General features: G+C 50.2%; 11 protein-coding genes across 11 annotated transcripts; 4 read left to right on the forward strand and 7 right to left on the reverse strand.

Moving 5' to 3' along the window:
• Positions 1-502: 502 nt before the first annotated feature.
• On the reverse strand, positions 503-1,983 carry AUEXF2481DRAFT_38787 (uncharacterized protein). The gene has a single exon (XM_013489515.1). The coding sequence runs from the start codon at positions 1,708-1,710 to the stop codon at positions 535-537; it is 1,176 nt and encodes a 391-aa protein (XP_013344969.1). The 5' UTR covers positions 1,711-1,983; the 3' UTR covers positions 503-534.
• A 134-nt stretch (positions 1,984-2,117) lies between these two features.
• AUEXF2481DRAFT_28457 (uncharacterized protein) lies at positions 2,118-3,617 on the forward strand (the record flags this gene model as incomplete). Its single annotated transcript, XM_013489446.1, has 1 exon — positions 2,118-3,617. The coding sequence occupies one exon, from the start codon at positions 2,118-2,120 to the stop codon at positions 3,615-3,617; it is 1,500 nt and encodes a 499-aa protein (XP_013344900.1).
• Positions 3,618-3,827: 210 nt separating this feature from the next.
• AUEXF2481DRAFT_642171 (uncharacterized protein) lies at positions 3,828-5,875 on the reverse strand. Its single transcript, XM_013489691.1, has 2 exons — positions 5,753-5,875; positions 3,828-5,698 (listed from the first exon to the last, which is right to left on the reverse strand). The coding sequence occupies exons 1-2, from the start codon at positions 5,821-5,823 to the stop codon at positions 4,039-4,041; spliced, it is 1,731 nt and encodes a 576-aa protein (XP_013345145.1). The 5' UTR covers positions 5,824-5,875; the 3' UTR covers positions 3,828-4,038.
• A 900-nt stretch (positions 5,876-6,775) lies between these two features.
• Positions 6,776-10,613, reverse strand: AUEXF2481DRAFT_642106 (uncharacterized protein). Its single transcript, XM_013489692.1, has 6 exons — positions 8,510-10,613; positions 8,042-8,457; positions 7,703-7,986; positions 7,402-7,648; positions 7,017-7,354; positions 6,776-6,964 (listed from the first exon to the last, which is right to left on the reverse strand). The coding sequence occupies exons 1-6, from the start codon at positions 10,501-10,503 to the stop codon at positions 6,890-6,892; spliced, it is 3,354 nt and encodes a 1,117-aa protein (XP_013345146.1). The 5' UTR covers positions 10,504-10,613; the 3' UTR covers positions 6,776-6,889.
• An 830-nt stretch (positions 10,614-11,443) lies between these two features.
• AUEXF2481DRAFT_642434 (uncharacterized protein) lies at positions 11,444-13,270 on the reverse strand. The gene is made up of 2 exons (XM_013489693.1): positions 12,518-13,270; positions 11,444-12,462 (listed from the first exon to the last, which is right to left on the reverse strand). Exons 1-2 carry the CDS (start codon positions 13,000-13,002, stop codon positions 11,745-11,747), a joined length of 1,203 nt encoding a protein of 400 aa, XP_013345147.1. The 5' UTR covers positions 13,003-13,270; the 3' UTR covers positions 11,444-11,744.
• A 327-nt stretch (positions 13,271-13,597) lies between these two features.
• Positions 13,598-14,125, forward strand: AUEXF2481DRAFT_28461 (uncharacterized protein; the record flags this gene model as incomplete). Its single annotated transcript, XM_013489447.1, has 1 exon — positions 13,598-14,125. The coding sequence occupies one exon, from the start codon at positions 13,598-13,600 to the stop codon at positions 14,123-14,125; it is 528 nt and encodes a 175-aa protein (XP_013344901.1).
• An 896-nt stretch (positions 14,126-15,021) lies between these two features.
• AUEXF2481DRAFT_28462 (uncharacterized protein) lies at positions 15,022-16,404 on the forward strand (the record flags this gene model as incomplete). Its single annotated transcript, XM_013489448.1, has 1 exon — positions 15,022-16,404. The coding sequence occupies one exon, from the start codon at positions 15,022-15,024 to the stop codon at positions 16,402-16,404; it is 1,383 nt and encodes a 460-aa protein (XP_013344902.1).
• A 457-nt stretch (positions 16,405-16,861) lies between these two features.
• On the reverse strand, positions 16,862-18,468 carry AUEXF2481DRAFT_642275 (uncharacterized protein). Its single transcript, XM_013489694.1, has one exon. The coding sequence runs from the start codon at positions 18,282-18,284 to the stop codon at positions 17,319-17,321; it is 966 nt and encodes a 321-aa protein (XP_013345148.1). The 5' UTR covers positions 18,285-18,468; the 3' UTR covers positions 16,862-17,318.
• AUEXF2481DRAFT_642274 (uncharacterized protein) lies at positions 18,469-19,278 on the reverse strand. The gene has a single exon (XM_013489695.1). The coding sequence runs from the start codon at positions 19,221-19,223 to the stop codon at positions 18,654-18,656; it is 570 nt and encodes a 189-aa protein (XP_013345149.1). The 5' UTR covers positions 19,224-19,278; the 3' UTR covers positions 18,469-18,653.
• A 104-nt stretch (positions 19,279-19,382) lies between these two features.
• On the forward strand, positions 19,383-20,961 carry AUEXF2481DRAFT_38796 (uncharacterized protein). Its single transcript, XM_013489516.1, has 4 exons — positions 19,383-19,491; positions 19,558-20,021; positions 20,077-20,251; positions 20,322-20,961. Exons 1-4 carry the CDS (start codon positions 19,450-19,452, stop codon positions 20,559-20,561), a joined length of 921 nt encoding a protein of 306 aa, XP_013344970.1. The 5' UTR covers positions 19,383-19,449; the 3' UTR covers positions 20,562-20,961.
• Positions 20,706-21,229, reverse strand: AUEXF2481DRAFT_4010 (uncharacterized protein; the record flags this gene model as incomplete). Its single annotated transcript, XM_013489366.1, has 3 exons — positions 20,706-20,961; positions 21,022-21,115; positions 21,178-21,229. The coding sequence occupies 3 exons, from the start codon at positions 21,227-21,229 to the stop codon at positions 20,706-20,708; spliced, it is 402 nt and encodes a 133-aa protein (XP_013344820.1).
• Positions 21,230-21,387: the final 158 nt, after the last annotated feature.

The raw sequence follows: 21,387 nt of genomic DNA on the forward strand, positions 1-21,387 counted from the left end.
CCGTGGAAGTATGGCGTGCTCGTAATATGCTACTGTGTTAGAGGCGGTCAGAGTCTTCGACATGAGTAGTGACCGTCTACTCATATTATTCTGGAGCGATCCGAGAACCTACTGCGTGATCAGGAGAGAAGCTTGCTGGAACAACTTGCGATCCTGTTGTCTCAAGGTCCGGTGTGCTTTCTCGGCATGCACTTACCCGACATTCCGGTAGCTGCAGCTCGGCTATACATACCCCGGCATTTTGGAGAAGAACAAGCGGCAGGAAGAAAGCCAAATGGTAGAAGACGTGTGAGTTCGTACAATCTGCGAGAGGTCGAGAAACAGAGCGAGAAGGATGCGAGAAGGCTCTCGGTCATTAGGCGAGCTAGCCACATCGGGTTATGCTTGCCCGTGCAGAATAGCACAACTTGAGCGAAAGGGAAGGAGCCATGATTGCCAAGGAGCAGATTTCTGTTAGTCGACAGACGGGACCACAATCTTCTGTTCTCAAGTGACGTTTGAGTTCTGGAGAGAGATAGGTGTTTTGACATTTGACTACGATCGGACAGCTGGATAAGAATCTTGCCCGTAAGTCCCATTCAAAGTGACTTTTCCACTCACGCTTCCATCCTCCATTCTTACCCAGGTCTCGACCTCTTCTTTGTCCTTCTGCAGAACCACTTGTCTGCTACCTCTTGTCCAGGACCCATAGCCGCCATATCCACTTCGTCGATCGAAACAGAGGTCTATACCGTTTCCTGTCAGATTCATACCCTTGAGCTTCGAGGTCCACCTGAAACACCAGTCATCGCCATGGTCATGTCCAGAGAAGACTGCTTTGAGCCCCTTTGTGTCGAGGAGTGCTTGCATGAAGGGAATGTCTTGGCCATTGTAGCTGAAAGTTGTACCACTAACGTCGCCTTGGCCTGATGCAGATCCTTGTTGAGCCAGAGGGTTATCATCGTTGATACCAGGCTCACGCTTCTTGTTTACACCCGTGGCCTGGAAAGCAGCCATGGCATTGACGGGTATATGAACGAAAGCGACGCTCGGGATAATACGGTTGTGATTCTTCTCTAGAGCGGATCGAGTTTGAGTGAACCAGTTGACAACACTTTGTGCGACCCAGTTGGGTTGTGGCACGGAGTTGCCAGCTGCAGATTTCTGTTGGAAGTAGTTGCCACCGCGGGAGTCGAAGAACCAGAGTAGGAACTCAGGCACGGCCGATGCGTTGCCATACACAGGTAAGTAGTAGTTCGATACTCCAGCATCGGAGGCAGAGACCATCTTCCTTGTACGACTGAGCGGATACTTTGACTCCTCAGCGAAGATGCCTTCGCGTGAGAGATTGAAGTCGCTATCGTGATTGCCATAGGTACTAGCCCAGCTCATGCCATGTTTCACTAGCGGAGCCACTACGGAGTCCAGATATTTAGTAGAGTTGTGGAGGAAAGTGTTCTCTCCAGTGATCAAGTCACCATTGAGGATAGCCAAGGCAGCGTTGGGCTCAGCATTGAGAACCGAGGTTATGACCTTGGCACTGTTGATGTCTTGCTCGGGGCCCCATAACGTGTCTTGAGCTTCACCGAAATGCAGATCGCTGAAGACGCTGAGCTGGAAAGAGCCATGAGCATCTAATCGGAGGACGTCTGTGGGTTGAAGGATGGGGATCGCAAAAGTAGATACGGTAGAAGCAGCAAGGGCAAAGAGGATAGAGTGTACAGGAGACATGCTGAGGCGACTAAGTGGACTGCAGACATTTCTGGAATTCATGATACTGGTCGTTCGCGTGTTCATATCTCTTCTTGTTGTCGAGGGGTGCAGATCGACAGGCGATACAGAGTTTCCAGACGAGAGCCACTCATAGGCCGCACGTGTTCATGCCAACTTCCATACGGAGGCATGAGTAAATTGAGCCATTTCATAGGCCCAAGGATCCGTATCTAGCGATCGTTCCGACACTGCAACCCCGGAGAATGACCTTTCAAGCAATGTGGTGTCGCGTCGCTCGGAGAGGAGCGATGCTTGGAAAGAGATGAAGAGCGGAGATTGGCGGGCGCAAAGTCCGAAGCAATTTCTTGGGAAGGCACGATCCGTGTCAACAAGCTGAACAAGTCGACAATGCATTCTCAAGCTCGATGCGGCTCTCGGGCGTGGTGCGATACGCCTTTCTGTCCTTGATCGTGCCTGCCTTCCTTTCGACCCTCTGGCTCTATCTCTACCCGGTCGCGCAAAACTGCCACTTTCCAGCGGCTCCCTCCAACTATCATGGCGTAGCACCTTTCCGACTCCTCGCCTTGGGCGACCCGCAGTTAGAAGGCGACACATCTCTGCCTGATCCTCACGCGCCATTCTTCCCTGCTCTCGTAGGCCTTCGTCACCGGCTGTGGACCGAGCCTCTCGATGTGGCAGCACACGTCTTGCAACGAGTCCTAAAGGACATGGTCACAAGAGATGTACCTCGCCTGGTGCAGATGCAGCGCAAGAAGTTGGACCTTCTCGGCAACGACTATTACCTCGCACACATATACCGTACGACCAAATGGTGGACTCGACCTACGCACGTCTCTGTTCTGGGCGACCTACTTGGCAGCCAGTGGATAAGCAACCAAGAGTTCGACAAACGTGCTGACAGATTCTGGAATCGCGTCTTCGTCGGTGCGCACCTCTGGAACAACCCGAAACATGAGAAAGAGGCTGAAGAGGCTGAAGAGGCTGAAGAGGCTGAAGAGGCCGAAGAGGCTGGAGAAGGTCATGATTGGGACTATTTGGACACAACAGATGCGAGCCACTCGCCCGCCCTGCTGAATGTGGCCGGAAACCACGACATTGGATATGCGGGTGATCTGGACCACCATCGTATCGACCGCTTCGAGCGTGCCTTTGGCCGCGTCAATTGGCGCATCAGGCTTCCTTTCGAAGACGCACTGTCCAACCAGACCTCGGAACTGCACCTCGTCAATCTCAACTCTATGAATCTCGACAAGCCGGCCTGGAACCAGCATCTGCATAATGCGACCCATCGATTCCTTGACCAAGTCGTCAACGACACTCATACGCGGAACCCTCTCGATGCTGTCATCCTTCTCACACATGTCCCTCTTTACAAGCCAGCCGGTGTTTGCGTCGACCCACCCTTCTTCAGCTATTTTGCACCTCATCACGGGGGTGGTATTCGTGAGCAGAACCATTTGACCCCAGAGTCAAGCAACAAGCTTTTGGACCGTCTATTTCAGCCGAACAACCGAAGCGACCGTGCAGGGATCGTGCTCAACGGCCACGATCATGAAGGCTGCGATACGTGGCATGGTCGCTCCGGAAATGACGACAAATCATGGCACCAAGAAAAGTTTCCCGAGTCCAACTCGACTTCAAACGGTATCCGAGAGGTCACCGTACGCAGCATGATGGGAGACTACGGGGGTAATGCTGGTCTGCTCTCTGCGTGGTTTGACCTTGATGCCGGTACTTGGAAGTTTGAGTATGCCACCTGTGCCCTGGGTAAACAGCATATCTGGTGGGCAATTCATATCCTTGATCTCATTACTGTAATGCTGGCTTTTACCAGCGGTCTGTTACATCTTTTCGACCGACCGAGACACCAAGAAGGTCGAGTCAAAGTCAAGGCGAATAAATGAATAAATACATACATACATCATGATCTCTCAACACCAACGGAGCACACTTCAGCCGATACTCTCATGATGTCGGTCCGTACCTTCAACGATGACTGACATATGCCATTAATTAGCAGTATTGCCCTCATCTGAAGTCTGAGGATGTGTGTTGTGGATACTGCATACGTTTTCGCGGCTGAGGCGGAAAAGGTTACATATAAATATTTGCGGATGTGGCTGGAGCTTGATTATGTTCTTCCCTTCTCCAGTCAGTGCATATCAGATATGTTGTATTGAAATTCGCATGGATTCTGAGTTGAGATAACACATCCGGAAAAAATCGCTACCAGGTCACTCTCACTAGATGAAGGTCTCGCATGAAAGCGATTGAGCATCCAAATGACCAAAATCGCTTTCCGTCGTGACAGTGGGAGAGCAAGGGTCAGAAAAAGAAGACACTTCTGCCAGCAAGCTGCAGCCGCAAAGGAGGCAAGCCAGCTCCCATGTACTCCAAAACTTCCAAGCTGCCATCCGTCTCATGGCTGAATCTTCCGCACACCAGGCTGACTTGCAAAAAACCAGCGTCTTCAATGACCACCTCCAGTAGACCGGCGTCTTGAAAAACATCAGCTCCGGCCTTCGATTGCTCTAATGCGATGATGGCATCGGCATAATGATACAACTCTCCGCTCCATTGCCCGGCTTCCCGACGGTTTGCCACGCGTAGAAGTTGTAGTGCTCGGTGCCTCATTGCAGAGTGCTGTATCTTGAAGCAAATCGCAAGTAAGGTGGGTAAAATGGCGTACTCAAGGGCGAAACATTGCTCTGGTTCTTGTGGTAGAGGTGTGTATGGGTATAGCGCATCCTTGCTGAGTGCGGGTAATGTTGGCCCAGCTTTGGCGGTATAGGCCGAGGTAGTAGTGATGAACTCTTCCACAAGATCAAGTACAGCAGATGCTTGATCGTTGAAGTGATTATACTGGCTTGATTGCGTGTACCTGGCGGTGCAGAGGATGAAAAAGGAGTAGAAATGTTGGATCTGCATGTGAATCAGTGGCCGGCGGTCTGGTGTGGTCTGTTCGAACTCTGTTAACCCCTGTAGCCAGGCTTCGTGTGCCTCGAGGAGCCGAGTCTGTTGCAGCAGCAGAGGGTGGCTTGTTGACAGTGGCATGGAGCGACAGACGCAATGCTTGATACACTCTGTGATCGCGGATCGTTGATCAGAGCAGCCGACTGTTGTCATGAGATACTCTGCAGCCGATGCAAGCAAATCGGTCCTCCAACTCGAAGTAATAGCAGCAAGATCCTCGAGCGCCCGCTTAGCTCTTTCCAAAGAGTCGTACACCGACAGATCAGACCCCATGCCGCTGTTTCCCTTACAACTCAGTCTTTGAATTCCGTGTTCGACAGACTGCGCTCCCATCCAGTCAAAAGCATCAACGATGTCACTTTCCACCTTCTTGGTGGAGAATCTCAACTTTGCACCCCTACAGTCCTCGATAGCTCTCTTGCCCATCTTGAGATGCTGGATCGCCAATGCGTTCTCATCTTGGCAAGTCTCATACGCAACAAACATGAGACAAGCAATCAGCACCACCTCAATAGCTTCCTTGCCACGCACGGCTCGATCGATGTACTTCTGCAGAGCAGACGTGGCTTGACAATACTGGCTCAAATTTCTTTTCATCTTGACTGGCGAGGGCGGCGTGAAGTAACAATGGTAAGGCTTCTCAAGACGTGCACAAACGACGCTGCCACAAGCAGCAATGGCAAAGTAGATGCAAGGCTCAATCGCGGCAAGCTGAAGGGAGAGGTCGATCCATTCGTGATTCGGGGATAGAAGTTTCCATCCAGGAACGACATGTTCCGTGAAGAATCGGAACGAAAAGTGATCCTCTTGCGTCCTCCTAAAAATGATAGTTGAGGGTTGTCGTGAAACGGCAGTCAATGCAAAGGGCGAAGTCGGAGCTGGAAGGAGCGGTCGTTGTAAAGCACTTCCACGTTTCCTGGAGGGATCATCTTTGTATCCATCGCAAGTACGACCAGTGGACGTGCAGGAATTGCAATCAGGTCTAGTCTCATCACACTTCACTCTTCGAATCCTGTACAAGCTGAGTTGGTCTAGTTCAAGGCAGTCTTGACGCAAAGTCACTTACCGACATGTCCGGCACCCATTCTTACTATACTTGATCCCAACTGCACGTTGCCGTTTGGCCTTGAGCTCCATCCTTAGGTCTGATTGGCATGATTATCGAAAAGTTGCAACTTCGACCCAAGGAGAATGTAACGAAACAAAGCCATGCCATGGCGGTGTTTGGAGGGTGCCGGACTGAGAGCCCCACTTTTGCTCTCAGCCGATTGGCTGGCTCGATAAATCAGCCAATGGGCAAAGAGTAAAAGTATAAATATAAATGCATGATACGGCTCTGCAAATGGATACACCTGATAGAAGGAGTTCCGACATTCGTTTTGTTGATTCTCAATTGGCCTCTTCGATAATTAGGAGATTACGTGGGAAGCCTCGAGCTTAGAAGCGACATGGAAGAACTGACACGAATTAAGATAATGCAAGGTACGTAAACTATATAGTCGAGAGATGGACGGCAGTATACAATCATATTACTGCTCTTCTTCAATCTACTGCTCTGAACACATTTGTCTGATCCTCATCGTACCAAGTACTTTGACAACTTAATCCAGCGTCCAAACAGGTCGTCTTTCTCCATCGATGTCGTTATCACACGGAGCAATCATAGCAATCGTCATCTTCGGCTGCGCGGCTTGCTGCCTCTGTGGCTATGCGATCTGGGCTGTAATGTTCAGAGATCATACACTCGTAATCGACAACACAAGACCTCAGGGCGACCAAGTTCAATATATGCGTTCCGTACGGAAGAACAACATCGAAGCTTTTGCCTACGCAACCCATGATCATAAATGATATACGCCAGACTCGACGTACCGTTAGTTGCTGCCAAAGCTTCTGATAGACAGCAGTAGGATTGAAAAGGTGTGAACAAGTTGCTCATGCTTGCTTGTAATCCACTGACAAGAACGACAGACATTCTCTTCCGATGGATCTCGTTCACCACCAGATTGACAGCGGCAACCCGGACGAAAATCCTGGAAACACAAGGCAGAATTGTCCGGTAGAAGGCTCCTTACATAGAGCTTTGCTACGTCGAGCTGGCATCGACGTGAGGGAAAGTGGGACTTCGGTGGCGAGTGATCTGTCGTGTGGCCGTAAGATTCTTCAAAAAGAGGATGTGCGGCACTAAGGATTGAGGAACGACTCAAGCTATTGGACTATGCTGATCAACCAGCGCCATCATGCGAGGCAGTAGATCCATAACGCGGAATGGTTTCGTCTGCATTATGCATTAGTGATCTAGTCAGTCTTGTCAAGTTGAACTTACTCACCACAACCTCGTCCATACCAGCATCGATGCAAGAAGCAATCTGTTCTACACGAGCGTTTGCTGTGATACCAATGATCGGTACGTGCCGGATGATCTCCTTGGTTCGTTCGAGCTCGCGAATGCGTCGTGCGCATGCCAAACCATCCATGATAGGCATCTCGACGTCAAGTAAGATGACGGACAAGGGTAACTGCTCCAGACCGGCGGCTTTGTGGAAAGTTGTAGTTGACAGCAGCTCCAGAGCATCGACACCATGGTCTGCAACGTGAACCTTGGCACATCCCGTTTTTCGAAGTTGCTGAGCGAGGATCTTCTGGTTGATTGCGTTGTCCTCGACGACTTCGCAATGTCAGCGTTGGATGCTAATCAGAGTTGACTATGCTCACCTAAAACATGGAGATCCTGCGCTTGCGTCCGGAGGGCTGCTGGACCATCCACCACTCGCATGTGGTCACTGATGGATGTCTGAGCTATTTTGGCAGATGGCGGTTGGACGGATGTTTCGACACGTGCTGTCTCAAGGTAAAATGCGAAGGTGCTACCTTTGCCAAATTCACTATGCACACCAATCTGACCTCCTTGTAGCTCTACCAGCTCACGGCTGATGAACAAGCCAAGCCCACTCCCACCATACTGACACGCAATGGTCAGTAGTCTGTCTGATGTGATACCGAGTTTAGTACAAACCTGCTTGTATGTTTTTGGTGAAGCCTGGCTAAATCTGTGGAAAAGGTGGCCCATTTCGGTCGCTGTGAGTCCACAACCAGTATCGCGAACACTGATGATAAGATACACATCTTCGCCGACAGGCTCATCGGTTATTGACATTCGCCGAGCCGCCTTAGCAGGCTTGTCTTCGCGAGGGTCGATCAGCGTAACTCGGCAATCACTGGCAGTCGGCTTGGTACGAGATGCAGCTATACTGATTGTGATTTGTCGCTTGCTGGAGTTCTTTGTGAACTTAATAGCGTCTGAATGGCAAAATTAGTACACGCACATGCGACTCAAGCTCTACAAGGGGCTTACTGGTCATCAGATTGAGTATAACTTGCGAGAGGCGACCGGGGTCAAGTAAGACATTGCTAACAGCGAGATCAACGTAGCTTTGTTGTATTTCCAATAAGCCCTGGATCTTGTCGTAATCAAGTTCTGCCTTGACCATCTTCAGCACCGACTGCACTGTCTCCGATGGAGAGATTTTTTCTGGCGCAAGGACCAGAAGCTTCGAGTCTAGCCGCGAAAAGGTTAGCACTTCGTCAATGATGACTTTTTGATGCTTTGCGCATAGCTGAATGTTTGCTGCAATATCCACAAGGGTATGTCTTATCTCAGGTGTCAGAGTGCAGAGTTGGTCAGTGCCCATCACTGGTGGCAGCGAAGACAAGATGGCATCCGTGAGCAGCAAAATTGCACCAAGAGGATTGCGCATCTCGTGTGATACCCTGTTCAACTTTTAGCAGATTGATGAAGATTTCATCAGGGCGTCCGTCATACATGTCGATGAAGATTTCTGATCTCCTTTTAGTTTCCAGAGCATCTGCAAGCTTTTGTTCGGCCAACTGCTTTCTAGTGGAGATGTCCCTAAGCCAAACGTAGAGGTACTCTAGATTTCCCGATCTGTCGTGGCGCTGCTGTGCGCTGATTTCAAGCCATCGGGTTTCGCCTTGCGACGACAATGCTTTGACACGGAATTCGGCGCTTGCGGGTGTGCCTTTCTCGATTGCGGTGTTCCAGGCCTGATTAACTGTCTCAAAGTCTTCGTCATGCACAGCATCGCGCCAGGCTAGCCCGACTTCCGCGGCTTTGAAAAACTGGCCTTTACTCATACCAAGAAGCTCAAGGCATACATCGTTGACGTAAACACAGTGCCCATCGTCTCGATGCATGCACATGCCTATTGGAGCGTCACGTAGCATTCTGGCAAAGTTCTGTTCACTTCTCTCTGCCTTCATGGTCATGGTTTCTAGTTGCTGAGAAAGTGCTCGAGAGATTTCGCGAGATTCTCGTTGTTCCATAGGCAGTGAGAACAAAGCAACGGACTTGAACAGCATGTCGCGTATGGACTCCGCAAATTGGCGTATGCTCGGACTCATAGCTCTTCTTGGGTTCAAACCCAGGACAACGATACCAGAGAGACGAACACCATCTAAACCTATGACTGGAAGGATGTAGGCTGCGTCGACATTTCCCACCTCTGAAACAGACACCGCCAGTTCTGGCGGAAGGGTGCCTTTGCTTTGTTGTAGAATGATGACTTCAGTGGTAGAGCGATTGAGGGCTGTGATGACCATATGTGATGGATGTTTCTGAAGGCTCTCTACGTTGCAGTTGGCCTCCAATTGGAACGCATCTTGATCACTCTCTGATGAAGACGTGGCTCTGGTGTATACCACTGCATATGAGATATCTCTGGAGTTGGACTCAAGCGTATGTACGAATCTCTGCCAGAGGTCTTGTAGATTGATTGCCTTTGAGATGTTCTCCAACAGAGACCTAGAGACTTCGTGTCGGTTTCTTTGCAGCACTTTTTCTGTGATCTCGGTGAACTCTGTGAGCACGCCCAGATAACGTCCCTCCGGAGAGGGTATGGGAAGAAAGACGAGATCGAAGAAACAACTTTCAGGAAAGCCATATCTCGTCAAGATAAGTTCGTAGTCTCGCTGGCAGACAGGCTTGCCTCTCTTGATACCGGTCTTGATCATCTTAACAATTTCAGTATCGATGGCCTCTCCCCAGACTTGTTTGAAAGGTTCTCCTAGAGAGACGGTATGCATCTCGCCGGTGACGAAGCGGGCTTGTTCATTGTAGAGCATGAGCATATCATTACCCCAATACAAGATACGAGGCTCTCTAGAAGCGAGAATGGTTGTATACATCTGTCGAAGCATTGTAGGCCAGGCATGTATAGGCCCTATAGCTTTGTCTTGCCAGTTGTGATGGATGAGAAAATCAATGAAAGGATCCGAAGTGAGGTGAGGGAACAAGAGCCAGTCCACGGTCATGTCTTCAAGAGGCGCATCCACATCAAAGGTGCTAGAATTGGAGGTATGAGTCGAAGCTGAGGTAGTGGACGTCTCCGACTCGTGGCGGAGGAGGGGAATTGTCTCTGGGACGTTCTTCCGAGCGTCATCCTTTGGCCTGTCAGAGGGGAAATCCCTGACTGACGAGTCAAGGCATGTGACAGCAATCCATTGTGTTCCAATTCTCTTTCTTGACCACTGGTGGGAGGCAAAGCTACCGAGCTCCTCGGTCTGTCGAGCTTTCAGGGTCGTCGCGTCACACGCACTGAAGATCAGCAATTCGAGCCAGCCAGGTGAGACGGAAGACTGAGACTCGGTGGCCACCAGTGTGTCAAAGGCAATGTTGCGGTACACTGAGCTCGATGTCGCGAGCTCAAGGATAAGGGTAGCCCGCGTATCGTCGGCGATGAAGTCTACGAGGGCATCCAAGTCGGGCGGGAGGTCCTGAGACGGCATGTTATTATCCATGTCTGCACATACATCACAAAACGAATCCGCGGTCGCTCGACGTGTTCTCACGACTGCGACGGACGCAATTTCTATGCCGTACCGTCTCGCGACATGGTTCTCCCTTCAATCCTGTCTCCAACGGTCTAGACCAGGACGTTGTGCGTCTCGCCAAGTAGATTTTGACTTTTTGAGCCTCTTCTTGTACAATAGGCTCCGCCCTTCTCCTCGTTATTCAACACTACGAGATCAAATATGTCAAAGTTGAGCGGCGCAAATCCCAAGGAGACGTGATGCGTGTGCAAAGTGCGGCGAAGCTCGAGACTCTCCCAGCTCGCAAGAGCGCCAGCTGCGGTGTGATAGTGCATGTCCGACATCGACTCTCCACGCAATTGATGTTTTATTATAATATTAGCGTAAGACAGCCAAGCTGTTACATACGGCCACAGTCAGCTGAAAACTGGGCATCCCGTCCGCTCTGCCATACATAAGCAGTTGAACGGCAGATTAGTACTACGGTGGGTGACCACGTGGGAACCCCTGCTGCTATATGTTTTGTTTTCCCTTTTGCTCTCCAGAGCTCTATCTTCGCCCTACCATCCCACAGCACGATGTTGGCAGACACACCGATTTGTTGATGATATGGCTCTAGACTCGTGAGACTTACACCCGTCCGATTCTTCTAATCTAAAGTTCGACTGCGACTTCTTTTTGTAGCTAAATGACTCGCCAACTACAATCAAGCTGATCCGTACTTGTTCTTCCCTCTGCCCTAACCCATCAGTCTACCTTGACTGCATGCAAAACCGGAGAATGTGTACAGCTTCCAATAGGATACCTCTACCACAATCTAGATGCAGCCAGTCCAGTAGAAGCAACTGGCGTCCAACCACCTTTGTTCCAGTAGGCTAACGTCGTAAAATCACAACAAACCTGCGTACTCACCGCCAGCTAGAATCGACGCCGGTTCTTTGTGGAGCATCTGATCGAGTAATTCTCCTTGGACTATGGGGTCAATATCATCCTTGTCCAGATCGAAGGCAATCAGAGGAGCAGTGTGCAGTTTCTTGCTTAAGTATACTGCCTTACTGTCGGCATATCCGCTTTCAGCATCAGATGATCCCGTCGGTGATGTGGCCAACAGGTACGAAACCATCTTTTCTTCACGAAGTACGGCAATTTGGCAAAAGGATGTGGAGAATCCGCAGAAACTAAATTGTCCAACGCAGTCTAATCCTTTGATGACCATGTTCAACCTCCTATCAGTGCCTTTCACCAGCGAGCTCATGTCTCCTACTAGTAGCTCCTAATTCGTATAAGGCCTGTCCTTCCATCTCGGATGTTGCTGACGTGTGTGTATGGAACGAGCTGAATCTGTTATCAAAAGGATAAAATGACTTGCTGGCGACAGTATGGTCGACATATGATGGTTGAAATTGTGAACGTTGTTGAGTACACTGTTGGACTTTCTTTGCTTTACGATAGCGGAGGAACCAGAATGCGAGCGAAGCCAGAACTACACCAACTCCGATGCTGACTCCAATGGCGATACCGATTTGTGAGGTCTGCGAGAGGCTGCCAGAAGACGCTTCAGAGCTGCTAGTCGGCGTACCTGACGCAATTGTCGCTGAGATCGTGTCTAGTCTTTTTGAGGTAGTCTCGATCGGTACTGGTGTCCCACTTTGAGATGTTGTTGAGTGGCTCGCGGATGAGGAGGGAGTGCCGCTTTGAGTACTTGCGTCAGAGCTGGACGATGTCGACAACATGGATGAGGCGGTTGCCTCCGTAGTTTCAGTAGTTGATAGAACGGATGACACGGAACTAGATGCTGCACCTCTTTCGTCGAGCGTTGTCTGGTAGGCGATGACCATGGGGACACTTTTCGTTAAGCAATTGTAAAAGTAGAATGAGTAGCTAGAGCCTGGAGCATATGTCGTGCCATATAGTAGGAGCTTAGAGCAATACGGGGCGGCTGGACCGCTGTGATACAGTCAAACATTAGTCGTTGTTTCTCTTGAACTAATGTATCACATACCAGAGGAATTGTTCATTCGAAATGCTGAAAATGATACCGCTTCCGGTATTCGGATTTCCTTTTGCTCCGTGATCTAGACAAGTTGAAACGTAACCACAATCTAGGCCTTCCGAACAGCATCCAAAGTTTGGAGCAGAATAGGGTGTCGTATAGTACGTGCACGAATGTGACGGGCCACACGTCACAGCCGAGGACCACGCTCCGCTTGTATAGCCGCAGGTATGTGCATTCGTCAAGATATCTGGTGGATCGTTTCGCCGTATGGCGGGAATCAACGTGGTCTGAACAACAGCCGTCAAAGACAGAGAGGGGGATGGCGACGGAGTCGTCTGAACTTGAAGGGAATTGATTGTGGAAGGGACCATGATCGAAGAAGACTGGTCGAGCGAGGCTCGCAAGCAAAACGACAGGCCGAAACACGACAGATACTGAGTACTAGCATCAGAGATTTGAGTCGCTCTTGTAAGCGCATCGAAGCATCCCATATTTTCAGCTCATTGAAAAACCCACATTAATCTTAGAGATTACCATGAGTGGTGACCAACCACGTCGCACAGTAAGCGCCAGACAAGGTGGTACAGCAGCATGAAAAGCGATGCTCTCTGCAGCACGCGGTTGTTTATTGGTTGAGTGACTGGTCCAGTCCATGCGTGCAGAAGGATACTTGACAAGACGGCGTGACAATATGTATGCGTGGACGATATAATTGAAGGTCATTTTGAGCGCGAAGGGTGATTGGACAATATGTGCAAGCGCGCGGCAAACAATCCCAATGACTCGCGACATCTGCCAGCAACAAGTCGTCGGATGCGTTTCTGCTAAAGATGGAACCCAGAACGTGAATTGATAACATTGTCTGTTTCAAGCGAAGGCGAGAGCGTCGAAATGTTAATTGTTGGCGGTGTGTCGCTTTCTGTCACTTGGTCCTCCGTGCTTCTTCTTCCCCTCCTACACTCTTTGTCAGCACGTTGCAAATCTGCGGCATATAGTTGATCATCCTAGACCTCCTCGATATTCACCTGTCGCCTCTCTTGAGTCGCAAGGGCTCGTTGACGCTCAGTCCAGGCTATCTTGAGCGCAATGCCCGATTCGCAGCTGTACCTCACAGCTACCGTGGTGTACGATTCTATCTGGACATTCGACAGTGCAGTGGAACAGACATTGACGTATACCACGACCTATGTCAGTTCGCACGGTCAACATATGGGATATGCAATTGTGGTCAACACTGCTCTGCCATCGCCATCACAAGTCGAGACAATTGGCATAACTTACTCAATACGCCCTGACACAAGTTCGACACAACACGTTTCGGCAACAGTAGCAACACACATGCCGACAGCGACTACCTCACAGTCAAGTGCAGTCATGAGTGCGCCTTGTGACGGGTCTTCTTCAAGTCGCAGCTGGCCATTATCGCAGAGCCTCGCGTATTTTCAGTTTGTTTTGTTATGTCTCTTTTGCGGTGGCTATTTCTGGTCTCGTCGCATGACACTGCAGCAAAGTCAAGATGATGAGAACGAACATGGGCGCGACACATGCATGGTTGTCGAAGCAAGCGACAAGAAGTCTACCTCTGATCAATGTCAAAGCGTGAAGCAGCCTTGACAAATGCGCATTGTTCTCCGAAAAATTTGAAGACAACTTCGAAGATGGCTGGCAGAGTGTGACGACAACAATATCGATTTGCTTTGCAAGTCGTAAAATACTGTCAAATCAACGAGATGAAACCTGAATGTGAGTGGTATCAAAGAGAGAGAGAGAGGGAGAGAGAGACAGACAAATATGATGTACGCCATGACTTTTGTCACAACTTTTTCGACTCTGACGTCCTCTCACCGATAACTTCCAGATTTGCTTGGTCGTTCTAAGCACTCTTTCCACATGTTATTGCAATACCCTGCTTGTTGCAAGGAAAATGCTGGCTAGAAGACGTAATTCATTTGTTTGAGCTTGGCTGCTTCTCATCAGCTGCCTGTGTCCAGCTGATTGAAACGCCGCTGCTGCCGGTCGCCGCACGACCCTTGGTCTCTTCTCCGCTCCTTCCTCGATGAACCCCTGACCGGTTTCTTCATAAACACACGATGCTGCTGCAGCTTCCCCATCTTCAGGTCTTGCTCAGCCGTGCGCCGTGTCACCCAACGCCAATATTCTGACTTGCCCAGGCTGCATATCACATGAAATTTGCAGAAACGGCCAAAGGTCGCGTTCTAAGCTGAGGCAAGCAATTGGGGCTGGGGCTTTCTTTATATATGCACACCTGCAGTAAGCCACAGCAATAGATACCAAAGCATCACATCCACTTGGGTTCATCACTTTGATTCAATTCAGAGAATATAACATCATCATCTGGATCTTCCCACCTCATCCTTTACTTTCTTACTCTTGTACATACTGAATTTCTGCTTTCAAACATTGCCCGTTGCATTCATCTTCCTCTATCTAACTCTCCACTCGTCGTTCCCCTTCATCATATTAGAGCACCGACTCCACGACTTTGCAACATGCGCCCAGCCTCGGAACCTCAGAGGCTCCTAGTCTTTTGCGATGGCACCTGGTGCGGACCGGAGACAGACACACGCACAAATATACAGATACTTGCAGGATTGACAGGCATTGACATGAAGAATCCAAGGGGATCGCGAGAACTGGAAGACCCGGCTCGAAAACTCCGAGCAAAATACTTCAATGGCATCGGTCTCGGTAGTACCTTCTTCGCGTACCTCTTCAATGGTGCCACCGCCAACGACATAGGAACCACTTGCGTCGAGATATATCAATACATTGCACAACATTACCGTGAAGGGACTGAAGTGTGGGTTTTCGGGCTGAGCAGAGGTGCCTACACAGTACGTTGTGTGGTGGGCATGATCAACAACTGCGGCATTGTCAAGAATCCATCACGCGACCTCTGTGATCAGGTCTATCGCATTTACTCTTCGCCATATGATGCCGACAAACCTTCTTCAGCTCAGAGTAAAGAGTTCAGAGAGAAAGCCAGTTGGAACGTTGCGACACCAGTCAAGTTCATGGGTTTATTGGATACTGTCGGTAGCATCGGCATTCCATCCCTGGACGCTGGTAACGGACCTTCCTACCCTACACTATGGGATCAAGTCGTCTCGAGCAGTGTCGACAAAGTCTATCACGCCTGCTGTCTTCACGATCGCCTTTCGTTGTTCCAGCCATGTCTCACAAAGCGTGACAGAGATAACAGCAAGGCTACGCCCACGATACATGAGACATGGTTTCCAGGCTGTCACTACGATGTCGGACGTCAGCGCTTCAAGTTCTTACGCCGCAGAGCCGTCGACCCGCTGGAGAGACTTCTCTCTGTGATCCCGAACTTGCTCTCCGGCACACTCGAGCCCAATGATGTACTCGCGGATGTAGTTCTACGTTGGATGTTGCAGGCCATCAACACTGAGATGCCGACACAAACAGCAATTCGCGACATTGAAACACACATCGAGAGACTTGAGCTTCGAATTAAATCTGGTGCTGACAGCATCGGCTCTGGCGATGTCTATTCACCGCAAAAATCTCTCCTCTACGCTCCCTTTGGCAGGATCATCTCGCTTCTGCCTCAACCGCGCGTGGTCTATGATGCTATTGCTGTACTCATGGCTCTACGCGATCGTCGCATTCCGGATGAGAGTGCACACGTATTTCCGTTTGAGGAAAGCTTCGAGGGTGGTAAGAGGAGCATTGAAGAGTTGGGCAAAGTGACGAAAGAGAGATACCCTAGTCGAACTTATGAGAGTTGGCAAGCTTGGAGTGCATACTTCCCACAAAAGGATGATCCAGCATTCAACAATGGCGATTTCCAGGGAAATGGAAAGACTGCACGTGTTGATGAGGAACAATTGGGCGAGAGTGAGCAGTGAGAAGGTGACTGATCTACATGATCGGGAGTTTGGGTCCTGGTATATACATCTCAAATGCATTGCATATGATCAGATGCGACTAAAGGCTACTGGTTTTGACGACTCGCTACTTTCATCTTCCTCACCTCCTTCTCAGAGCACTTCGTGTCAAGGTTGCGAACCAGCACAGACCAAAAGGTATTGCGAAGAAACAGTAAGTAGCCACCGCATGATTTAAATTACCAACAGTAGGGGAGATATTTTAAAGGAGAGATTGTGGTTTTAGCGTTCCTGATGCAATGCCTGCGTAGTATTGATGATGCTTTCGTCGAGTCTGCCAGGGACTTTATGTGAAGCATACGGCTTCGTTCGTTTCCATCCATTTACCAAAGAGAACCTTGGTCCAGCGAGTCCGGCACCAGAAATAGTAGAGTGGCGCAGGCTGTGACGAAGCCCAGTTGCATGTCGAAGGATGCAATGCGCCAGAACTCTAGCTTGCGACGCTGTGAATGGCCGCCAATTTTCAACCTCTAAATTCAAGAACGGACGACACAGTTATTGGAAGCAGAGTGATAGGTGTTGTATGATCTAAGCGCCGGTATGCAGCGCTGGGGGCTGAACGTATGTAGCAAGACTCGTTCTAAAGCAGGCTGATTGGTGGACAAATTGCATGTATGCGCTGTCTATCCCTACTATGTGTATTACGCTTTTTTCGGCCTCATTGGAGTGGCTAAATCCAGAGCTTTTATACTTGAGCTGCTCTAGCGTTGCTAGGCATCGAAATTATTGTAGAGAATCCGAAACCCCACCATGAGCTCTCCTTGTGCAACGCTGAAGATAATCAAGCAAACCTCAAAGGACAGGATGTTTAGACCGGATAGTTTCCACGCAGTGTGCTTGCGAACACGAAGAGGATAGTTTGATACAACATCGAATCATTTCTCCGGACGCCCGTTGAACAATCCAAGAATGTCGTTTGTGAATGCGCCAGAGAGTAACGCAAGGACAGTACTGACTGCAAGCTCGACTATATAAAATGCGGATTGGTAGTTAGACTGCGATGGGGTGATGAGGAATGCACAAAGCATCACAGGCAGCATAACGATAGAGCTTCGCTTGATTTGCTCGAAGGTGAGAAGTCCGATGTATTTTCCGAGTGCAGCGCTTATAATTGCGACCACTACCATGTACAACGGTATAAGTACACCATCCAGGTGAACGAAGGAGAGGCAGAGTGACATGTTCAATGATAGCTGCAGGAATTGACAACGAGCCAAGACGCAATTGATAGATCTCGAGCGTGCATCCAGGTGAGTGTTTGCATGCATCTTATGTAGTCGAAATTGGCGGTCTTCGGAGACGACGTGTGTAACTCCCCGATAGAGGAGCAAGCGGGAGGCTGGCACGAGCGCCAACGACCCAGCAGCCAAGTACACCAGATATGGAAGGCTGATAGATCCGATTGTCCTGGATTGCGATATGATCAAAAGCAGTATACCGAGGAGTGACAGCGCAACAGACAACCACGCTCTAGAGTATCGAAGATGTTTGTAATCTGGGGTCAGATGGTTTCCAGTGGCCTCGAAGTCTGCAACAAGCAGCTTCGAGGCTCCACGAAAGCGCAAATCGGTGAAGCCAAAGCGCAACCAGTAGTACAGCATGATTAGCAGCTCGCCTGCACAGACTGTCGGAGAAGACATGTTAAGCGCTTGTGAAGGATCCATCAAAGGACTGCTGGCGACAAGATGATGGGCCATAGCACCTCCAGTGAGAGATAGATAGGCGCAGATCAAGACCACTACAGAGATCGTCGAAGGATCCTGCGCAAAGGCACGAGTCTGAGCCCAAGATACGAGAATGGCTTGCGGAGCATAGGTGTCGACCAAGACGCTCGGCGCCATTTTCAAGTCTGAAGAGTTGACACGAACAATCCAAAGTCTAAGGCATGGATGCAATAAGTACCTGGGGAATAGGGCACGGACAGAGATGTAGACTGCGCTCGAGTTTCAGCGATAGGAGGACTGTGGCGGTCATCCATGGGTTCTGGACGAATTCCGTCGAAGGAGCAAAGTGCGGGCTGGTAGAAGATCACGCAGGATCAAGAGCTGCTGCACTGCTGATCTCGTAGCCTTGAAGGCACAAGCTGTGAGTGGATGAAAGGAGATAGCATGTCCAAGGCAGATTGATCAGGTTGGCGGAGATAGGCGATGGGTCAAGCGGTGGCGCATCGCAGGCAGCCAATCAAGAGTAGGATAGACGTCGTGCAGAGATCAGGCATCTTTTCCACCATTGACAACAAAGTACCTCCCAACCTTGTTGTTCGCAGCAGCAAGGACGTCCCATGTCTTTGCACTCTCACCTTCCTCGGCGGCGTCCTGATTTCTTCTGATCCTCTTGTAGTACTCTCCTCTGACTTGTTCTTTGGTAAAAGCAATTTTCAGATCATCTAGTGAGATTTCTTGCTCTTTGAGCCCCGAAGCGGTCTCGTCACGGAGGCTCTGAAGAGGCGTGACATGCGAGGCGTCTACTTTTCGGATCTCGTTGACAAAGTGCAGGTGTTTAGAGAGAGAGGACAGCATTTTTGCTTCTTCGTCGGCATCTCTTGGCGGCGGAAGAGCAGAGAGGCGGAGGAGATGGTGCAGTTGTTTCGAAGTTATGATCGGAGTCGAGGCGGCAGGTGTCGAAGGAGGAAGGAGCGATTCAAGAGACCATGTCGGTCTTGCTAGTAGAGCTTCAACGTCGATTTTGGTCGGCGATTGGAGAAGACGTCGAGTGGTATGAAACTTGGCGCATTGAGAACCAAGGTGCGACGTCTTGATCCGCATTGGGAGAGGCGGCATCTTGAGAGATGGCCTTGTTATGTTCTGGAGAAAGCAAGATAGCTATTCACATGCTTGCAACTGTTTGGTGCTGATTGGGGAAGCAGCCAATCAGAGCGGGACAGGGTCCGGATACGTCAGCGCCGAGTGCTGCCCGCGCGTGCAGTCCAACAAGGTGATGCCTCCTAAACATTTCTATACAACTTCCACACAGCACTTGCAGACTCATCGCCAGTCTAGACTAACCATGGCTTCATCACTCGCCGCCGAGCAGGATCTGCTCAACAAGGTATTCCACTCTTCGAAACGCCTTCTTCGAGTCAAGTCAAGCCCTTCGACTAACGTGCGACAATAGGCCATCAAGCAAGAGAAGAGCGCATCCGGTGGCTTCTCCTTCTTCGGAGGGCGTGGCGAAAAGTACGAGAAGGCCGTCGAAATGTACCGCACAGCAGCGAACGCCTACCGTGTCAAACTCACCTCGATCGACGACCCCGAGACCATTTCCCTCGCAATCTCCCAAGGCGGCAGCGCTCTCGAATCCGCTGCTAGAATCTGCACAGAGAACCTGGAGGAGCCCTTGGATGCTGTCAACATCTACAACGAGGCCTTCAAGCTGTACCACGAGGTGCAGCCCGAAAAGGCCGCCACCATGCTGGAGCAGGCCATTCAGAAGCAAAAGCAGTTGGGAAGATGGAGACCGGCTGCCACGAATACAGAGACTCTAGCCACACATTACCAGCAGGTGCTGGGAAACAACCCAAAGGCCATCGAGGCCTACAAGGACACATTAAAGTGCTACAAGCAAGATCCCGCTCCTGCGTGAGTCGCCGAATCTTCTTGAGCCATGCGCACTGCAGCTGACCGCCCAACACAGACTCGAGAACAAGATCACCCTGGCACTTTCCGACCTGCAAGCACTCGAGGGCGACTACAGCAGTGCGATCCAAGGTTACGAGACGGCGGCCGACAAGGCGCAAAACAACAACCTCCTCGCCTGGAACATCAAGAACTACCTCTTCCAAGCTGGTATCTGCCACTTGGCCACTGGCGTAAGACTTTCTTTCTTCTTTTCCTCCTCCTCCTCCTCTTATCCCTGCAGTCTGTCTGACACAATCACAGGACATGGTAGCCACATCCCGCGCCTTTGACGAATGGCGTTCCAAGCACGCACAATTCACGTCCGCTCGCGAGTTCCAACTCCTCAACGACTTGAAAGAGGCAGTAGAGGCTGGAGACCAAGACATGTTTGCCGACCGATTGTTCCAGTTCGACCAGATGCAAAAGTTGAACAAGTGGCAGACGACTGTGCTTCTCAGGATCAAGGAGAAGATCGAGAGCCAGGACGAGGATTTCTCTTAGATGATTATACCGACACATTGGGAGCGTCTTTGTTTTTGGCGTTGGTTTGATATCCTTGTAATTCTGACGCACGAAGGACAGAAGTACTATGTTGGCCGTTCCCCGTTTACATGCGCAGAGAGAGTCATAGTCTCTCAAGATTGTTCAGTTTGTCTTTCCATCTTCTTTTGGACTCTCAGCACCGCCCTGACTTGCTCCAAACAAGCCCAAGCCCCACCAGGCCGTTTGTGGTGCGACTTCGGTCTTTGCCTGTTGTATCTCATTCTTTGCATGTGCCCTCGCATGTTGAATCTCCGACATGGCTTCGTCCTTGGCCTCTTGAAGACGCTCTTTCACTTCTACCCCAATTGACTTGTTGTTATCGATAGCAGGAATCTCTGGGTCGCGTGAGGTCGGCGGGCTATTCAGACGGCTTCAGCAAGAGGCAAGGGGTCAGGAGAGGCAAAGGGAAATTGCTTACATGGCACCGTTGTGTTGTTGCTGAAACTGCTCTACATCCACGCCTTCCCTTTCTGCTGCCTGCTTCTGAAATTCTGGCTGTAATGCTGCGACGGCTTCAATCAGGTGTCAGAAGTACTGATATAGGTGGAGGATAGAGGGATCGTGGAAGACTGACCAGTGGCAACACCACAGAAGGTTGCTAGTGCTGGTCCTATGAATCTTTGCATCTTTAGTTGTAGTGTCCAATCTGTTTTGTCCGAGACCACTCGGGTTCGATGATGAGCTCTTGGACATATCTCGGCTGGTCTTGGCACCGATCGGCATTTGTGACGTCGGTCTCGACTTTCCGAGCGGCGTAGCGGCGCGTCTCGAGTCGCGTTGCTTT

This window comes from Aureobasidium subglaciale (assembly GCF_000721755.1).
Source record: "Aureobasidium subglaciale EXF-2481 unplaced genomic scaffold scaffold_7, whole genome shotgun sequence".
In the NCBI taxonomy this organism is placed as follows: domain Eukaryota; kingdom Fungi; phylum Ascomycota; class Dothideomycetes; order Dothideales; family Saccotheciaceae; genus Aureobasidium; species Aureobasidium subglaciale.

Excerpts from the sequence above, each read along its gene's own strand:
- AUEXF2481DRAFT_38787 (XM_013489515.1), bottom strand. The coding sequence starts at position 1,710 with ATGTCTCCTGTACACTCTATCCTCTTTGCCCTTGCTGCTTCTACCGTA.
- AUEXF2481DRAFT_642171 (XM_013489691.1), bottom strand. The coding sequence starts at position 5,823 with ATGGAGCTCAAGGCCAAACGGCAACGTGCAGTTGGGATCAAGTATAGT. Across the intron at positions 5,699-5,752 it reads AATGGGTGCCGGACATGTCG|GATTCGAAGAGTGAAGTGTG; the intron begins GTAAGTGACTTT and ends CAGCTTGTACAG.
- AUEXF2481DRAFT_642106 (XM_013489692.1), bottom strand. The coding sequence starts at position 10,503 with ATGGATAATAACATGCCGTCTCAGGACCTCCCGCCCGACTTGGATGCC. Across the intron at positions 8,458-8,509 it reads TCAGAAATCTTCATCGACAT|GGTATCACACGAGATGCGCA; the intron begins GTATGACGGACG and ends AAAGTTGAACAG. Across the intron at positions 6,965-7,016 it reads CTGGTATGGACGAGGTTGTG|ACGAAACCATTCCGCGTTAT; the intron begins GTGAGTAAGTTC and ends TGCATAATGCAG.
- AUEXF2481DRAFT_642434 (XM_013489693.1), bottom strand. The coding sequence starts at position 13,002 with ATGGGATGCTTCGATGCGCTTACAAGAGCGACTCAAATCTCTGATGCT. Across the intron at positions 12,463-12,517 it reads TCGAATGAACAATTCCTCTG|CGGTCCAGCCGCCCCGTATT; the intron begins GTATGTGATACA and ends ACTGTATCACAG.
- AUEXF2481DRAFT_642275 (XM_013489694.1), bottom strand. The coding sequence starts at position 18,284 with ATGGCGCCGAGCGTCTTGGTCGACACCTATGCTCCGCAAGCCATTCTC.
- AUEXF2481DRAFT_642274 (XM_013489695.1), bottom strand. The coding sequence starts at position 19,223 with ATGCCGCCTCTCCCAATGCGGATCAAGACGTCGCACCTTGGTTCTCAA.
- AUEXF2481DRAFT_38796 (XM_013489516.1), top strand. The coding sequence starts at position 19,450 with ATGGCTTCATCACTCGCCGCCGAGCAGGATCTGCTCAACAAG. Across the intron at positions 19,492-19,557 it reads AGCAGGATCTGCTCAACAAG|GCCATCAAGCAAGAGAAGAG; the intron begins GTATTCCACTCT and ends GTGCGACAATAG. Across the intron at positions 20,022-20,076 it reads AAGCAAGATCCCGCTCCTGC|ACTCGAGAACAAGATCACCC; the intron begins GTGAGTCGCCGA and ends CGCCCAACACAG.